The sequence below is a fragment of the Cynocephalus volans genome, chromosome 1 (assembly GCF_027409185.1).
Source record: "Cynocephalus volans isolate mCynVol1 chromosome 1, mCynVol1.pri, whole genome shotgun sequence".
Taxonomy (NCBI): domain Eukaryota; kingdom Metazoa; phylum Chordata; class Mammalia; order Dermoptera; family Cynocephalidae; genus Cynocephalus; species Cynocephalus volans.
This window is the reverse complement of record NC_084460.1, coordinates 221,279,835-221,298,147: the sequence shown is the minus strand read 5'-3', so window position 1 is coordinate 221,298,147 and position 18,313 is coordinate 221,279,835. Positions and strand designations below refer to the sequence as shown.

General features: G+C 40.2%; 1 protein-coding gene across 14 annotated transcripts in view; it reads left to right on the top strand.

The window, feature by feature from the left end:
• The window catches only part of NEB (nebulin), a 206,310-nt gene that overhangs the window by 142,940 nt on the left and 45,057 nt on the right, over window positions 1-18,313 (top strand). For 13 of the 14 annotated variants that reach the window (XM_063098291.1, XM_063098282.1, XM_063098278.1 and 10 more), the window contains 21 exons: window positions 83-187; window positions 581-688; window positions 1,781-1,894; window positions 2,233-2,430; window positions 2,922-3,026; window positions 3,675-3,779; window positions 4,500-4,607; window positions 5,640-5,744; window positions 6,931-7,038; window positions 7,615-7,719; window positions 7,818-7,922; window positions 8,535-8,633; window positions 8,968-9,078; window positions 10,786-10,890; window positions 11,569-11,673; window positions 11,935-12,039; window positions 14,257-14,361; window positions 14,519-14,623; window positions 15,376-15,480; window positions 16,507-16,611; window positions 17,968-18,072. In XM_063098291.1, coding sequence (XP_062954361.1) covers window positions 83-187; window positions 581-688; window positions 1,781-1,894; window positions 2,233-2,430; window positions 2,922-3,026; window positions 3,675-3,779; window positions 4,500-4,607; window positions 5,640-5,744; window positions 6,931-7,038; window positions 7,615-7,719; window positions 7,818-7,922; window positions 8,535-8,633; window positions 8,968-9,078; window positions 10,786-10,890; window positions 11,569-11,673; window positions 11,935-12,039; window positions 14,257-14,361; window positions 14,519-14,623; window positions 15,376-15,480; window positions 16,507-16,611; window positions 17,968-18,072 — 2,316 coding nt within the window. The remainder of the gene's footprint in view (window positions 1-82; window positions 188-580; window positions 689-1,780; window positions 1,895-2,232; window positions 2,431-2,921; window positions 3,027-3,674; window positions 3,780-4,499; window positions 4,608-5,639; window positions 5,745-6,930; window positions 7,039-7,614; window positions 7,720-7,817; window positions 7,923-8,534; window positions 8,634-8,967; window positions 9,079-10,785; window positions 10,891-11,568; window positions 11,674-11,934; window positions 12,040-14,256; window positions 14,362-14,518; window positions 14,624-15,375; window positions 15,481-16,506; window positions 16,612-17,967; window positions 18,073-18,313) is intronic. The other variant, XM_063098237.1, reaches the window with a different exon arrangement.

Genomic DNA, 18,313 nt, shown 5'->3' with positions numbered 1-18,313 from the left:
TTCTCTTCCAGGGACGAGCCATTTCTTGTCTTTACATATTTCCAAACAGAAGTGGATAACCCATTCTTTTTTTTGCCTGCAGGTGAAATATAAAGAAAATTATCATCAGATCAAGGACAAATACACAACAGTTCTAGAAACAGTGGATTATGACAGAACCAAGAATCTGAAGAATCTTTATAGCAGTGTGAGTTGAGTTTTTTCCCTCTTATACAAGAGAACTTCAAAAAGTTCATGGGCAGATTCCTATTATCTTTTCATTCTGTTTTTCCATGAATTTTTTGAAGTACCCTCACATGTGAGCCACCTTCTCCCCCTTCAGAGATAAAAAGAAAATAAATCAGATAGGCACCCTACCCCCAAAGGTTTTTCCAGTTTTTTTTCTCCTGGACCTTCAAATCCCTACCTTATCTCATAAAATCCTTATATGTACAATTAAATAAGCCCCAGATTGAAGAGAACAACTGGGGGATGGTAGGGAGTGTCTGAGAAGGACAAAAGCAGAGGAAAAACCTGCTACTTGGAAGCTAACCAGCATGCATTTTCCCATATTCACAAAACTATTTTTAAACCCCTCCAGAACCTGTACAAGGAGGCCTGGGACAAAGTGAAAGCCACTAGCTACATCCTGCCTTCCAGCACCTTGTCCCTGACACACGCCAAGAACCAAAAGCATCTGGCCAGCTATGTAAGTCAAGTACAAACAGGACAGCCTTCTCACCACCTCCCTTCCCCTGCTCACCACTCTGTCACCCCCTTAAAACCCCCTCCTTCCCACCTGGGAAAAGAAGTTTGGTAGATAGAATTTGCAAAGCCCAGCAGAGGCTTTTTCTTTTAGCCATGAAAAAAGTGATAGAAACAGGATTCTTAGCAAATTGTTTTGGGAACAAGGTGGGATATAGAAATATTAATCCTTTCAAAGAATTTCAACCTTAGTTTAAAAAAAAAGTTTTTTAAAAAAGGGTAACTTTGAGTGCTATCTTATTCAAAGCTGAGGAATAAGTTAGATGTAAGAAGTTGGAATTTTTTTGTTCCAGAAAATTCTGATGGAGATTTTTGTTGGTTTCCAGTCAATGAAGGGCTTTGCTAGATTTCTGATATGAATACTCCCATCCCCCATTTTTTACTGAGATGTGGGTCTCTGAGTTGTGAGAGAATTGTTATTTTATTTGCATATGCTAGGAGATTGTATCTTAGTCTCTGCCTTGTCACCTAGTTCCTATAACCATAGAACATTAGTTAATAGGCAACACGGCTTGAGAACTAAAAGTTTTCCCATGGAAACTGATAGCACTGTATTTTTGAAAACATTTTTTTCTAAGATTTGAGAATTGTGCCTCTTAAGCATCAGGCTTTTCAGGTATTGAAAACAAAGAGATTCCTCAGCCCAGTTTTCATCTTTCACTTGTGCTAGTAAGAAAAACAAAGCCACAATCACAAAGAGATTATTTAAAAATTACATAATCTTTAAGATGAGATGGTTGTAGTAGCAGTAAAAACACTAGTATTCGTAAGTTTTAAAAACCTTCATGAAAATTTTATAGTGCTCTACAGTTTAAAAGTACTTTGATTTAGACTCTGATTTAAGCCTCACCATCACCCTGTGGCAGGTGCTAGTGCTGTATCACTCTGTGCAGATGGGGAAACGAACTCAGAGAAGTGGTGTCCCCAAGTTGGCTGCATCTTAATGGGTCCTTCCCATTAAGTCTCAAACTCTTTCAACGTATGAATCCATTACTCTCTAAAACTACGTTTCTTTCTTTCTACATTTTCTCTACAGACCAAATATCGGGAAGAATATGAAAAGTTCAAAGCTCTTTATACTTTACCAAAAAGCGTTGAGGACGATCCGAACACAGCACGTTGCCTCCGAGTTGGCAAGCTTAACATCGATGTAAGTCATCCTAAAGTCCTTACTTCAAATTGAAGCCAAGTAAAATAGCCACATGTTATGAATCAGAACATTTTCTATTAAACAGTGCATATGGCACTGATGATGCATATGTAAAAAAGCTAAGCATTATTTCAGTCCATGCTGCTTTTTTTTTTTTTTTTAAAGTTCCCTAGTATTAATCTGTAGAAAGCTTTAGAAAATTCTAGTTCCCACCTTGCCCCCAGCTGCCGGCAGGAAGTTGGTTACCCTGACTTCTCTGGTGTGCAAAGCAGATACATATCACTGTGATGCCTTTACACAATTTCCCACATAACTGCCATGTAATTTTAACCGCACAGCGCCTGTACAGATCAGTTTATGAAAAGAACAAGATGAAAATCCACATCATGCCTGACATGGTGGAGATGGTGACTGCCAAGGATTCTCAGAAGAAAGTCAGTGAGATCGACTACCGCCTGCACCTCCACGAGTGGATCTGCCACCCCGACTTGCAAGTCAACAGTCACGTCAGGAAAGTGACAGATCAGATCAGCGACGTAAGCCCACTTCTTATGAAGGTCCCCCACCCTGAAAAGAAGCAGCCCCACCTCTTTGTTCACCTCTGCGCTGTTTCGCTATTGCTTTCCTGTATATCCAGGGGTCGCACTTTGTTTCGGAGCTGTTCCTGGAAGCAGGGCTCTGTGTGCCCATGTTTCCATGGAAACCTCAGCCTCATTGTAAATGCCTTTTGCTTTTCATTTCCTGAAGTCATCTGGGTCCAGAGTGTGGCTGTGTTCATAGTGTTGAAGTTACAGTCAAATGTTTCTTTCTTTCTTTTTTTTTCTTTTTTTAAATGACCGGTAAGGGGATCTTAACCCTTGACTTGGTGTTGTCAGCACCACGCTCACCCAGTGAGCAAACCAGCCATCCCTATATGGGATCCGAACCCGTGGCCTTGGTGTTATCAGCACCGCACTCTCCCGAGTGAGCCGCAGGCCGGCCCCCAAATGTTTCTTTCTGATCCCCTCCTTCTGTTGGAATCCTCTAGATTGTGTACAAGGATGACCTCAACTGGCTGAAAGGTATTGGTTGCTACGTCTGGGACACTCCTGAAATTCTCCATGCCAAACATGCTTATGATCTGCGCAACGATGTGAGTTTTGCCTTGTTTTGTTTGTTCTTCAGCATATTTCCACCTTTGCATAGTCTAGAGTTAAGGGGAGAATATGTAAAATAGGGACATTGTCACAGACCAACTGTGGAATAAGTCATGTTGAGGACAGTTGAGCTGGGGAAAGATGCTAAGCACAGAGCAGCCATTTCTCAGGTATGTGTATGGCATTCCTATTAAACAAGGGGCAGTCCAGCTGTGCCATTGTCCCCTGGTAGAGAAGGGACCACTAGCTTTTCTCTCTGCCTTTTGGACTATTTGGAGAATATTAATGAGCACATAATTCTCACTAAAGGAAAATCTCTCATTAGGAGTTAGTAATGCTTAGGCCAGATCTATTTGTCGAGAGAATTTGCCAGGCAAATTAAAAACTGTAATGAGGATTTCAATAAGAAAGCTTAAACTTTCCTAGAAGAGTAGTTGTCAAGCCTCCTAGAAGACTCTTAGAAGCCCCATTTGACTATAAGAATTGGTTACACTGATTTTTATAAAATGCAAATGCATTCTGGTTTGTTGAATAAGTGCTGATGAATATAAATTCCATGAATTAAAAACAATCAGATCATCTGTGAAAACCAGCACTTTCTAGTATAATGGTCCAACACAGGTTTATTTTCTTCGTCTTGGCAGATCAAGTACAAAGCTCACGCACAGAAAACGAAGAATGACTACAAGTTGGTCACAGATACACCAGTCTACGTCCAGGCTGTCAAAAGCGGGAAACAGCTAAGTGACGTAAGCGCTCGCTGGGGAAGCTACCATGGACAGTAATAAAGACGGGGGCCACCACTCAAGTGGAATTGACAAAGACTGGGCAGTTCCAGGCCTTTTCTGGGAAACCAGAGCTGATGTCTTAGTACTTCAGATGCTGCTCTCGTTTCCTAATACCTGATGTGTTCAAGTAGTTTGCTAGAATGGAGTTGTAAGTGATCTGAGTCTGTGGAATAGTTTGTGTTTTAGAGTTTTCAAGTTAGCTTTTTGTAACCTTATGTCATGAGCAACACTTTATGTCTCACTGTCTAGGACTGCTAATAAATTTGTGGCAGACTAATGGGAAAGTATATGTAAAGACTCACTATATTGCCTCACACAGAGTAGTCACCAACGTGCTCTTTTTTTGTTAATGCCACAGGTTGCTAAGTATTAGCTTTTGCCAGTGAGTTAGATCACTGAGACCTATTATTTTGGAACTTCTAGTAGTAAAATGCCCACTCTTCCTCCTCTTATGCCTGAACTAACTCTTCCACTTATTTCTCAGTGTGGGTGTCCACCCCCTGGCTCTGATCCTATTAGGCAAGACACAGTAATATATCAGATAGGGTTTCCAGGCAAAGGGAAGCAGGCCACCTATTCTTTTTTCTTTTAAAAGAGGGACTTGGGTCTCCATTTACTTTGCGTCTTTCCAACAATGCTGCTGCAGTCTGAATCGATCCACTCCACTTCTCTCTCATGCAGGCTGTCTATCACTATGACTATGTGCACAGTGTCAGGGGCAAAGTGGCTCCAACTACGAAAACCGTGGATCTGGACCGGGCCCTTCATGCATACAAGCTCCAGAGCGAGGTGAGCAGTGAGAAATGGAGAGTTCCTGGCAGAAATCCAGGCCATTGGCCTCTGTAGAAGCAGCCTTGGCTTGGGCACCAATTGGCCTCACTTGGTAAAATATTTTTTATTCACATAAATTGGAAAAATGAAAACAGAGAGCAGCCTGTCTTCCCTCTCAGCTGGCAGGATACTTCTATCAAGCCATCAAATTATCAATAAATGAGCATTTTTGGAGTAGTATTTACAAGTTACAAGCAAGAGAGCCAATATACCTTCTCTGCTTTCAAAAGCTTAAGGTCAAGATGATAAAGACACAATTAATCATAAAAGACTATAAACAATAAGAGATAAAGCTAAAAATTAATGCTGGAATTCAGAAGAGAAATAGCGGGGACCCCACCCAAAAATTTAATCTCCCTATTCTGTGTTACCCCATGGTGCTACTTTGGTCTCAACTTTTAATGCTACTTTCTTTCCATCTTGAATATTGAAAATAATTTGGTTTTCAATATTTTAAACACTATTCTTAATTCCTGAGAGACATAGTATTTAAGGTCACAGACAGAAACTCCTCCCGCCATAAATATGTGCTTCCCGACCTCTTTATAGCCTGATGTCAAGACCTTGGGGCGGGGGCGGTAAAAGATGTGCCTGATAATTATGACTGTCTCAGGCATTGGTGATAGTTTGACTATCATCTAAGAGTGGGGTTAAAAACAGAGGTGGCCTTGGCTGCCCATCTTCTCTGCTTTTCCCAAACTTTTGCTGGATTCCATGCAATCAACTGGGAATATGTTCAAAGCATAGAAGTATTACTTTCTATGAGCCATTTCACTCATTGTTCTCTTTTTTAAAACAGTGAGTTAAAAGTAATCTGATGCATTTTATGCTTCTAAGAACTTAGTTAGTTTCTTGGTGAAATCAATTCAGTGAGCAGAAGTGTATTAACTCTCTGATCAAAAACCTGTCGTGAGCTGTAGGTGATTTGTCTAATCAGATCAGTAATTTGATGCTAGAAGTCATTTAACTCGCTCCTCCTCTTTCTGGCAGAATCTATACAAAACCAGCCTGCGCACCCTGCCAACTGGATATAGGCTTCCAGTTGATACCCCTCACTTCAAACACAGCAAGGACATCCGATACATGAGCAGTTATGTGAGTGATCTCCTCCTCTTTGAGATGGGGTCTGAAGTTGGGGTGGGAGGGAACTAATATTAATTGCTAGCTTATTCTCACCCTCCAGTCACATCCTATAGGTTCAACGTGATATAATGATGGGAGAGGGGGAAGGAGACAGCACATCTTCCAGGAGTGCTATGAAATTGGCTGCTCCCATTCAGCAGCCTAGTGGTTTAGGACAGGATGTTTGTGGGAGCCTTGGCTCAGGGCCCATGGCTGCCCTGGTGCCTCTACTTCTGCTGGCCTTTGCACAGAGGCATCCTGAACTATCCCAAGCTATTCATTGGAAATGCAACTTCACACACGCACTGCTGACATGTAACGACAGTATTGTCATCCTTCTGCCATGTTTCATTGCAGATGTAACATCACTGTGTTCTTTTGAGAAGGAAGGACTTCTTGCGTAACTGCTGGCTCTGATACTTAATTCACTAGTTATCCTCTGTGCCCCGTTCATAAAACGCTAGAGGGGTAGATAAGCTCTCCCTACCTGTAGCTTGCTCAGGTGTTGTCTCTCATACTATCCTTCTCCACTTTTTTAAAGTACCAGATTGGGACTTGGTGCATTTAGCCCATGAGCAAGGCCTAGAGGAGTTTTGGACATCCCAGTGGCTCTGGCCTGCAGACCATACTCAAACCAGCTACTGGCTGAAGAATAAGCTCTCACTTCCATGCTGCCTTTCAGAGTCCTGGGGATCAAACCTGCTGGCCAGGCAGGGCTCAATGGCCTATGGCATAATAATATGTTTCCAAAGCAAAAAGTCATGGGTTTAATAATCCAATATGTCATTTAAAAAATTAATCTGTAAAGCAATTCTTCAGTCTTAAAAATATGCTCTTGTTCTTTCTTTGTCTTTCCTAATTTCCTAGCCATATTGGGGCTAAAAAATGCATTTTTTTTTTTTTTGCATTTTGTGTACCTGCCTGCAAACAGATTTCACCTAAGCAAGGTTGAATTTTCTTTCTTTCCAGACCTGGCTTTATTACCCAACAAATTTTTTCAAGACTTGGATTAGTAGTGAAATCCTGACATTTACTTTTCCGTATACTTAAAGCTTAGAGAATAATTTTCTGATAAGGTGACATCTCTTTTCTATTTGAGAAATGTGATGCTACTCTTTGTTTGCTCGTCATTGACTGCATTCTGACTTTGCTTCTGCAGTTCAAGTACAAAGAAGTCTATGAACACATCAAGGCAAATGGGTATACACTGGGCCCCAATGACGTTCCGTTTGTCCACGTCCGAAGAGCCAACAATGTTACCAGTGAGGTACTGTAGATGCTGATTCTCTGAGGGAATATTGAGTTTCAAAGATCATGGCTTTGTTTAAAATGCATTAAGAATTAATAGTATCTCAACTGTAAATGTACATATTAGCGAAGAATAAGAGCGTCCTTTTTTGTCACCATTTTGATACTGGTATCCCTTGGCAGTGTTTTTCTGCATTCGGTAATGCCATGGCAGAAACTCAGTTCCATAGATTATGATGCAAAAATTTTCTAAAGAAATAATTTCTTCTTTTGATATCTGTATTCAAAAATCTTTAATAAGTTTGCATTTTAGTCTGACTCATGACCCTGGTTTTCTACGTCAACTATTGGTTTGTATATCTGATTCTACTATACAACCATCTGATAGAAAGTGGAAGACTTTGTGCTCAGAATTCTTCACCTAAAGGAATAAAATAAGTATCATTTTCTCTTTTTTTTCCTAATTTCAGTCATTTTCTATATTCCTGATATTTCCTCTCCTGGCTCTGTATGTAAAATATTTGATTGTCGATTAGTCAGTAGATGCCCTTATCATCCTACACTAAACTCCTGGAATGGTTTTCCTCCAATGTAGAGACTGTATCGAGAATTGTACCACAAACTAAAAGACAAGATTCATACAACTCCCGACACACCTGAAATCCGCCAAGTCAAGAAGACACAAGAGGCTGTCAGTGAGGTGGGTGTTCTTAGGAGAGAGGACATGCTGTGGAACCCAGGGATGACTTCAGCTGTTTGGTCTTTCATGCATGTTTTTCTGGGTATTTTTTTCTTTAGTTGATCTACAAATCAGATTTCTTCAAGATGCAGGGCCACATGATCTCCTTACCATACACACCCCAAGTGATCCACTGCCGCTACGTAGGAGACATCACCAGTGACGTAAGCAATTCATAGGGGTTTTTCTGGAGGAATCTTACCAAGGGGCAGGCTTGCTTTCAGCATTTCAGACAGTAGTGGTCTTTGAGCAGCCTTTCCCTTTAGTAATTCTAAACAACTTGGAAGTGAAATAGTGTAGAAGTCTACTTAGGGAAACAGTAAGAAGAAGACCATTTGGGAAACAGCATTGCCACCGTTCTTGAGTATTCAGTGACCACCATTGCACATTCAATGCTGAATGGCTTGTGTCCCAGGTCATGTTTAGTATCTTCCTTCTGCTCATCTCTACTCCCACCCCCTTCAGCAACTTCCTGCTTCCATTTTTTATTCTGCTTGGAATGTTTCCTCCTCCTAAAAGGCCAGTCCATTCAATCTGTGCTTTACTCCCATCAATATAAAATAAATTAATAGCAATGTGCTCTGCTCAGCTCAGGGTTAGAGACTTAAATGAAAAAAACCTAGAATTTATTTGAGTGCAAGCAAACTAAGAGCTCAGGGTGGATGTGTTGAACCAAAATAAAAGATACATCAGTAAAAAAGTGTCACTACTCTGTCTTTTTTGTTCCTAATTTACATTTGCTCTTGACCAGCTGTATTTCTTTGTCTGCCTCACAGCTTAAATACAAAGAGGACTTACGGCTCCTGAGGGGATTTGGCTGCTTTCTGTATGACACTCCTGACATGGTCCGCTCCCGGCACCTGCGGAAGCTCTGGGTGAGTTGCACATCTTCGCAGCACAGAGCTACCCCCACACAGCTGCCTGTGACCCAGCACCAGCCTCCAGCAGCTGGGCAGAGAGAATCTTAGCCTCTGCATCACCTTTTAAGGGAAAATTTACCATTAACCCACTTGAGCGGGTCATGGCCTACTTAAGATAATCTGTGTTGCTCCTATATGAGGTGATGACACTTGTTTTTGTTTCTGTCTGGGAAGAAACCCAGGACATGTGGAGGACCCACTCAGTTTGCACATGTTAGCCATTTGACAGTGTGACATGCAATCCCTTAAGTGATTGATCAACTTGTATTCCTGTTGTTGTTTTTTTAAGTCTAATTACCTGTACACTGATCATGCAAGGAAGATGCGAGACAAGTACAAGGTGGTGCTTGACACTCCAGAATACAGAAAAGTGCAGGAACTGAAGACACACCTGAGTGAGGTAAGGCAGCTTTACCTGGCACTCCAAGTGAACCAAATTGACCAGTACAAACTGAATTACTCAAAAAGGTTCTAGTTCCTCTAGTGGTCATTATTCAGGCAACTATAGCAGGTAAAAGATTTTCCCTCTTCCCTTAATGGTGCAGAGGGAAGGGCGGGGGATGGGGGGGAGGGTAGGAGAAATTGGTAAATGGCCAAAAAAAAATTATATTTTATAATGATAAAATTAAAAAAAATATTTTTAAATATTTTAATCTGCTCACCTCTAAAATACAAGTCCAATAATTAAAAAAAAAAAAAAAAAAAAAGGTTCATTCAGGTTAGTCTTAAGATGGGGAAAAAAAACAGATAAAGACTCATGAGTGCTATGCTAATAACAATCTTGCATTTGATGAGAACACCATTGTATAATTATTTCTCAGCAGGATAGAGATGAGCGTTAAGATCTGATTAGATCTGAGCGTTAGGAAAATCTCTCTCTTAGACGTGTGAAAAACCCATGAGCCATGTGGAGCGGTCTGATGGAGGAGTTGGGAAGGTGGCTGAGGAGGCTCTGAAGGACTTGTAGAAAATTAACAAGGCGGAAGGCTGAACGAGGGCAGTGGCAGTGAGAAAGGAGTAGAAGTTCGAGATTTCAGGAATATCACAAAGTTAGGAGGCCAGGATTTATGACCATTTTGGTGTAGGAATGAGGGAGAAGGAATCTATAATGACTCCCCAAGTTTCTGGCTTGGGTGACTGGGAGATCAAGGGGTCATTTAGCAAAATAGAGAAAATAGGAGAAGAAACAGATGGGGCTGGAGACATAATATAAAGAATTACACACTGAACATGATAAATCACCCAAATCCAGAAAGCCATTGGAAATTTAGGTCTGGGGCTCAGGAGAGACACTGGATATATAGACTTGGAAGTCATCGATCTCAAAGTGGTGGTTGAGGACATGGGTACAGTCAAGGGCATCCAAGGAGAATGTGCAGGATGAAAGAGGCCAACCCTTGACTGCTAATAGCCTCCTTTGGGGGAGGGCAGAACCATAGAGAGAGGCTGAAGAATGCCTAGAAAGATAGGAGAGAATGGTGGAATGGAAGGAGGGAAGAGAGTTCTCAGAAATGAAACAGCTGAGCAGTTGCAGGTGCTACTAGAGAGGCATTCTCGTATCTAGCAATCATTAAGTTCATGGCCATCTTAATAAGAGTGACTACATCAGCGTGGTTGAGTGGGAGCCAAACTACGATCTTGAGAAATTAATCAAAAGAGAGGAAAAGAAGAAACACATAGGCAGCTTGGCTGAGAAAGGAAAGAAGGAGGCCATTGGCTAGAGGTTGAAGAAGGCTTCATGAAGGGAGGGACTTGAGTCTGCAGATAAGGGAGAAGACTGGAGAAACAGAAAAGACTGAAACATGGGGGAGAAGGGGATAACCGCCAGAACGGGGTTCCAGAAGGGACGTGTGGGGATGGGACTAAAAACGTGGCAGGAGGCTTGAACCTTGGACAGGCTAGGAAATGTCTCTTCTTTTGATACAAGGGAAAGAAAAGAAAAGAAGGGCTCCGGAGGTAAATAAATGATTGGTTTATTGGGAAGAAACTGAGATTGTTGCACTGGGAGGACCCCTGCCTTTTCTATGAGTAAGCAATAAAGGTATCTGCAGAGAATAAAACATGTCAATAAAGAAGGAATGATGCTGATGACTTGCTTTATGTCTAGCTGGTGTACAGAGCTGCAGGCAAGAAGCAGAAGTCAATTTTCACTTCAGTTCCTGATACTCCTGATCTTTTAAGAGCCAAGCGAGGGCAGAAGCTTCAGAGTCAGGTGAGATCATTTGCTAATGAAGATTCATAAACCTGCAATGCTGGCATCACAGGGGGCGGTAATGTGTGCCTGACCTCTCCTGGTCACTAGCAGACTCTCATACTTGGCTGTCCTTGCTGCAGCCTCATGCCCATAGACACTGCACTTCAAAAGCAGTTTTCTTTCGTACCATTTCACATGAGCAAGGGATGCCACATCTTTTCTAATCTCTATACAACTTTTGTCATTGGGTGAGTGGTTTGTGAACTTCAAGTAGTGAAAACGATTGCTTGATCATTCCATAGAATCTATTGTCCACAGATAAATGAAGTCACATTTCACACATTCAGGCAAAAATGGGGATCTATTATAAAAATGGGGAAAATATGTTGAGGGATCTATCAGAATCCTCTCACTCTTCTGTTGGCGTTCTTTATCACATGGCTTTAAACTGGACCATACACAGCAGTAGGAATATTAGATAACTGCAACATTTATATGTGTTTTCAAATGTGAGACACAGTGAAAAACAAATTAACAGAAATACATATGACAAATAAACAAACAAGCAAACAAACAAACCCAGGGCAACAAACACCACCCTCCCATTGAAGGGTTAGAAATGAAGGAAGAGGACTGAATATTAAATACCAAATGCTTTATCTCTGTAACACCTCACCCTATTCTCTTATTATTCAGTATCTGTATGTTGAACTTGCCACCAAAGAGAGACCCCATCATCATGCTGGAAATCAGACCAAAGCCCTGAAGCATGCTAAAGACGTGAAGGACATGGTCAGTGAGGTAAGATGGGAATTTGGCACTGAGGCACTGGGTTGAAGGAAAAATAAAGACTTCATTGAAACCTTCACCTGCTACCCTAATCAGAGAGCTCATTACTATAAATTGCACTCAGCTTCATCAAACACAGAAGGAAAGCTTTTCTCTTGAAGAGTGTGATATGTTGTGTCCCTCCACTAGATCTGTGACGTGGTTGTGAATTAGAAGGGATGAGAATGATTGAACTTCAGTTTGTCTCCTCTCTCTTCTATTTTCACTTCTTAGACAAAGTACAAGATTCAATATGAAAAGATGAAGGACAAGTACACCCCGGTTCCAGACACGCCAATCCTCATCAGAGCCAAGAAGGCCTACTGGAACGCCAGTGATGTATGCATCCTTTCCTTCTTCCTTCTGTTGTGACAGGGAGAGCTGAGGTTGAAGTAGCTAAGATCATAAGATACTTCAGTCATATCCATAGTTCAAAGTTATGGCCCACACATCAGGAAAAAAACCCCACAAACATTAAAAATAAAAATAAAAAACCCAACAGGCCCAGACACTAGCAGCCAGGCCAAGGAGGTAAAAACAGTGCTGGCAAATGCTAGAAGCCTATTCCTCTCAATTCTCTCTTGAGCAAAAACATGACCCTTTCTTGTAATTCTTTAGCAGCGTTTCCCAGGACTACTTGACAGTTAATTTATTTACCATAAAATCATGGTCTTGGAGTCAGCCAGACATGGATTGAAGTCCTAACACTGTCACTTGCCTGTTGTATGACTCTATGTAATTTGCCGATTTTTTCTGAGTCTCTTTTATTATACATGGAACGAGGATAAGAATCGTGATAGTTAAATAAGACTAAACAAGATGCTACACATAGTGTTCCTAGCACGCTGCTGGGCTCTTAGTTGACAGTCAGAGAGTGTTTGTTCCTTTCCTATCTTAATTGCCTAAATATAGATCATGGGAATGACACATGACTCCGTAGTTAGAATTAAGAGGGACAGACTTATATTTCCCATATCATGTGATCAAGGACAAGACTGTCTTCTAACAGTAATGAGAAAATCTGCTATTGATATGAAATTAGTCCAATCAGGCTAGATGGCCAGTCCTTACCAGTTTTTTGTCTCAGAGCCCAGCCACGAATTCACTATACCCATCACCAGAACAAAAACCCCTAGCGGACTGGACATGTTGGGACTTCAACCAAGCTGAAAGCTCATGCCAGCCCAGCCCCATCACCCTTCAAGTTCACAACATAGCTCTAGGATTTCAAGGCATCTTAATTAAGGCCATTGCAATTATCCCTAAGCAGAAATGTGAGGGGTGAGGCCGGCCCCGTGGCTCACTCGGGAGAGTGCGACGCTGCTAGCTGAGCGTGATGCGGATGACACCAAGCCAGGGGTTATGATCCCCTTACTGGTCAAAAAAAAAAAAAAAAAAAGAAATGTGAGCGGTGCAGCAAACTGGAAGAACATCTCAGTTCCATAATTTTGTCAGAAATTTTCATTTGGAGCAGAAAGGAGCCGACTAGTTGGAAAAAGGCCATGCCAGTTAGTACTTAAAATATAAGCTAAGAAAATCATATTCTGCCCTCAAATATCTATCCTCTAGGATATTTTGTCTTCTTTTACATCCCCTATCTTGATCACTTCAAGGTTACTGTTGAGTATTAATTTGAACCAAGCTTAATTTGCATCTTACAGGGGTGGCTGCTCACTGAAATCGGCCCCTGGGCCTCAGTATGCCCCCAAACAGCTTCAACCCTAGGGCTTTACTGGTACCAGTTCTGATAATCTTAGTCTTTAAAATAGTCCAGAGTAACAGGAGCGGTATCTGTCATTAAATTCAGTTTATACACCATGGCTATCCCCACAAATAGAGCTAAGCTATTTTATTGGATTATCCAGCTAAAAACAAAGTTACAAAGTCAAAGACAAGGCATCTTTCATTAGGTGTTTGCTCAGCTACCCAAAAAGAAAAGGCCTGGTCGAGGTTGAAAACAGACTGCTCAGAAAAGCACCCTTTAGGTTAAAGTCAGAGCTGTTTTGTCTTGAAATATTAGAAAGATAAAGACTACAATGAAATTAAATTCCGGGACTGCTCAGTGGAGAAGGCATTTGAATACCAGGAGTTAGAAGTTAAATCTTTCTTCCTTTTCCATGTACGTTAGTATGTGCTGGGCTCAACAAGGTTATATTTGGGTTTTTTTTCTCCTCCAAATGAGCTTTTGGTTTTATCTGTTTTGTATTTAAATAAACTTTTTATTTTAAGTAGTTTCATATTTATAGAAAAGTGGCAAAAGTAGTATAGAGAGTTCCCACTTACTTACACCCAGTTTCCCCTGTTGTCACAGCTTACATTACCATTGTACATCTGTCACAACCAATGAACCAAGACAGTACATAATTATTAACTAATAATAATGTTTGGATTTCATTCATTTTTCCAGACATCCTTTTTCTCTTCTGGTATCTGAAATGACCTTTTAAATTTTTTCATGGAAAAACGTGAGAGAAGACTCAAGACAGTTCAAGTTTAAAGGAGGTCAACTATTTAACTTAGCAGTTTTTGTGATCCATGTGCTTTTTATCTTTCTAGCTACGCTACAAAGAAACATTTCAAAAGACCAAAGGGAGGTACCACACTGTGAAGGATGCTCTGGACATTGTTTATCATCGCAAAGTCACAGATGACGTCAGTAAAGTATGTCCCTAGATATTTCTACTTGTGTTGGCCTCTATAAACCACCATAATTTTTTTTTCAAGCAACCTCCCTTTTTTCAAACTTTCCAGAGAGAAGTAGACATTTTTATATTAACTTTGGGTAAGACTTTATAGCTGTTTTCATGTTTTATGACAGGTGAAATACAAGGAGAACTACATGAGCCAGCTGGGAATCTGGAGGTCCATTCCCGATCGGCCGGAGCACTTCCACCACCGGGCAGTCACTGACGCAGTTAGTGATGTGAGTGTGGACACCTTCTATTTCCACATATACCTTCATATTTCCATATCAGCTACAAAGTCAAACATTTCATGAAAACTGATGAACTGTCTCAGTTGGTTAGAGAGCCACCTTGTAACACCAAGGTCAAGGGTTCAGATCCCTGGACTGGCCAGCCACCCCTCCCTGCCAAAAAGAAAACTGATGAAACACCTGGCTGGACTTTAGTTCTCGTGCATGGATGTTTAAATCATAAAACTCAATTGCTAAACGAGTGAACTTCAACGTGAAAGAGGGAAAAATATATTCAAATTTATAAACCTAGTTTTTCTTCTAAGTGTGTGATCTACTACATGACTGGAAGGGATATACTTCATCTAGGAAATAGCCTGTTTTTGATCCATTGAAGAGACAACTTCATGAAGCAATTAAGACACGGAACAGTGCTCATTTAGAGAGAAATTTCAGCTCTCTATATGAAAATGTAGCTGCCAAGCTAATGATTTACTTTCTAGAAAAGTATGCCTATTAAATTTGAAGTGCTTTAATAAGGATTAAAAATAGCATTTTCTGTATACTATAAAATAATACAACATAAAATGAACAGAAATCAGTATTACTGGAAACTTCTTTTAAATAATTGTTTTAATACTTTATTATTCCATACACTTCAGGGGTCAAAGATTCTATTTGTGCCACTTGTATAAATGCTAACTTACTGCCACTTGGAGACAGGCTGTTAAAACTCTTCGATGATATTCTTCTTCTCCCAGGTAAAATATAAACAAGACTTGACCTGGCTTAAAGGCATTGGTTGCTATGCCTATGATACCCCTGACTTCACTCTGGCTGAAAAGAACAAGACCCTCTACAGCAAGGTATATCTACTAAAGGAGAATGGCCACATCCATTCAACATATACCCATATCCATGGAGAGGATTAGCACTGAGGAAATAACCATTCATATTTCCACCCCCATCCTCACTTCTAGACCTTATGGCAGGAGTACATACCGAATTGGTCACTCTCCACTCTCCTTAGGAATTTCTTTAATACTAACCTCATTGCCATAGTCATTTATTTGAATTTGATGAAAAGTCATCTCAGTACAACTCCTCATGCTTCTTCCAGAATTCCCTCCTTATTAATATGTCTCCGTGTGATTTATCTGGTTAGAGCTGATATGGTAGAACACATAAAGTGGGGTTATTCTAATTTACAAGCAATATGTGACTTGAGGCAAATCACTTAGTTTTTACAGCCTCATTTTCCTATTTACTAAATAAAGCAGTTGAATTTTCTTCCTTCTAGCTCTAAAATGGGAGTGGGAAAACTTTTTGTGAAAAGTGCCAGGTAGTAAATATTTTGGACTTTGCGGGCCACATTCATTCTAGCATGTATTCTTCTTTGTTTGTTACAGCCCCTTAAAATTGTAAAAACCATTCTTAACTTATGGAGCTGTTTAAATACAGGCAGTGGGCTACATGGGTCATACTTAGCCTACTCCTACTCTAAAAGATTACGGTTATCTGATTAATTCCTAGAACACTATATTCAAATTAATGGACTAAAAACTGCCTTTAAGTGGACATGAAAATACCTTCAAAGTAAAATAATAACCATAATATATAGAAACAAAGAAGATATTGGCTTAGATTTTTGCCCAATATGGAAAATAGATCTATTTGACATCCATTCAATGAAAGTGTTTTTAGTATGTATTTTTGGGCTACCAGGTAGTCCAGGCAAGTCTTCATTGTCTTGGGAGACAGAATAAACACTCAGTAAATAATTGTTAGCTCTATGAATGAATTATCACAATTATATGATAAGATAAATAGCATGTCTCATTCTTAAGATAACCACAGCCTGCTATCAAGTTACCATGTTCTATTTTCTCTAGTACAAATATAAAGAGGTATTTGAAAGGACGAAGTCAGATTTCAACTATGTCGCTGACTGTCCAATCAATAGGCACTTCAAGTACGCAACTCAATTGATGAATGAGGTATGTATGAACTGATTCAATTCAGCCTACTCAGTTCTCTTACTATTGCATAATTTGATTAAAACCCAGTACTAGAATGTCAGTAAAGCCATCCTAAGTATTCATTTAAAATAAAGATTTGGAAAAGACTTTATAATGTCACCACCCAAAGGGCTCTACCAAAACCATAAATAAAAGCAAATGAAGGGAACTTTTAGAGTGGCGTGAGGGTTCTAGAGCCATCAGCACCTCCGTTTGCACTAACACAGGAAAGCACAGCCCTGTGGGTGAGAACAGCAAGGAGGTAATGGACTTCAGTGACTATCGGCTGAACTCACTTAAACATAATATGGTGCAGAGTGGGGCGACCCAGATGTTCAAGGTTAATTCAGTACCCCCTACTAAGGCACCAAAATGGCAATGGTTAGAAGAGACACCCCTAAGGGAATAGTTTGTGATTCATGCATCAAGTATAATGCCACTGTTATTCTCATGGACATTGCTGCACAGAAGTATCCACCTGCACGCCAAATTTCCCTTTATATTCTACCTAGTCTTTCCTATAACCATCTTTGCAATAATTTAAATTTAGCTCAAGAGGCCTAAAATAAGCAAGATATAACTGTACTTATGTTTGGATGGTTTTATAATTAAAACTGTATTTAATTTTCTATTTTCAGATTTTCCTGATTTATATGTTCAAACATAATGTTAGAAAATTAGTAAAAATCAAAAAATGAAATTGTAGCCAATGACATATTTATTTAAATGTATGGCTTTTTTATTGTTTGTTTTTGTTGTTCTTTAATTTGATTTAGTTCATTTTCAGTAGATTTCCAGGCTGAACAACTCTGAAGAATTACTGTCAGTGGTCTCCTAGGAGGATAGTTAATAAATAAAATATATTTTATTTCTATTTTTCTATTTCACAAGGGATTTCCAGATCTCTCTTATAATCAAAAAGTTAATTAGCATTAGAAGACTATTACAAATTTTCCATAAATGTTTTAGCATCAGTTACTTGTGGATTCTGACAGTCTTAGATAGTAAACCTGTAGCTTATCAGTATTTTAAATATGTTAAATATGCCATAAAACCTAACATTGTTAATGGCATAATATGTAAAAATGGAAAACATGTAGGCACAAGGTACTCCAATTTTGGTGTCATAAATCAGATCTCTCCCAAGCTCCAGCCTTCTCCAGGTGATCTTCCTTCACCTGACTCCTTGCCTCTCTGTTTTTATTGCCCTGAGTACTTTGGGAGCCCACTTCTAGAAGTGACATATTTCTAGCTCTCTGGAGTGTTTACCATGGGACATTTCTGTGTAGCCTTGAAGTTGTACTCTTGCTATAATTTGATATGATGTTTGAGCAGAAAAAATACAGAGCTGATTATGAGCAGCGGAAAGATAAATACCACCTGGTAGTCGATGAGCCTAGACATCTGCTGGCTAAGATCGCAGGCGACCAAATCAGTCAGGTACTGTGATGTGCTGGCCAGACGGCCCAGGAAGGACTGTGCTCCCGGTTTCTCATGAGATGTCGTCCCGTCTGCTGCAAGGATGTCATAGGTTTTGCCTATGATATTGAACTGTTTTGTTTCAAAGTATCTGTCTAGCCACCCAAAGAGCCCATGAGCTATTTGAGTGTGCCAGTCCATGCTCTGTGTCCTCACTTGTGCTGTGGTGAAGATGAAAAGAGAAGCTGGGTCCTCCTGTGCT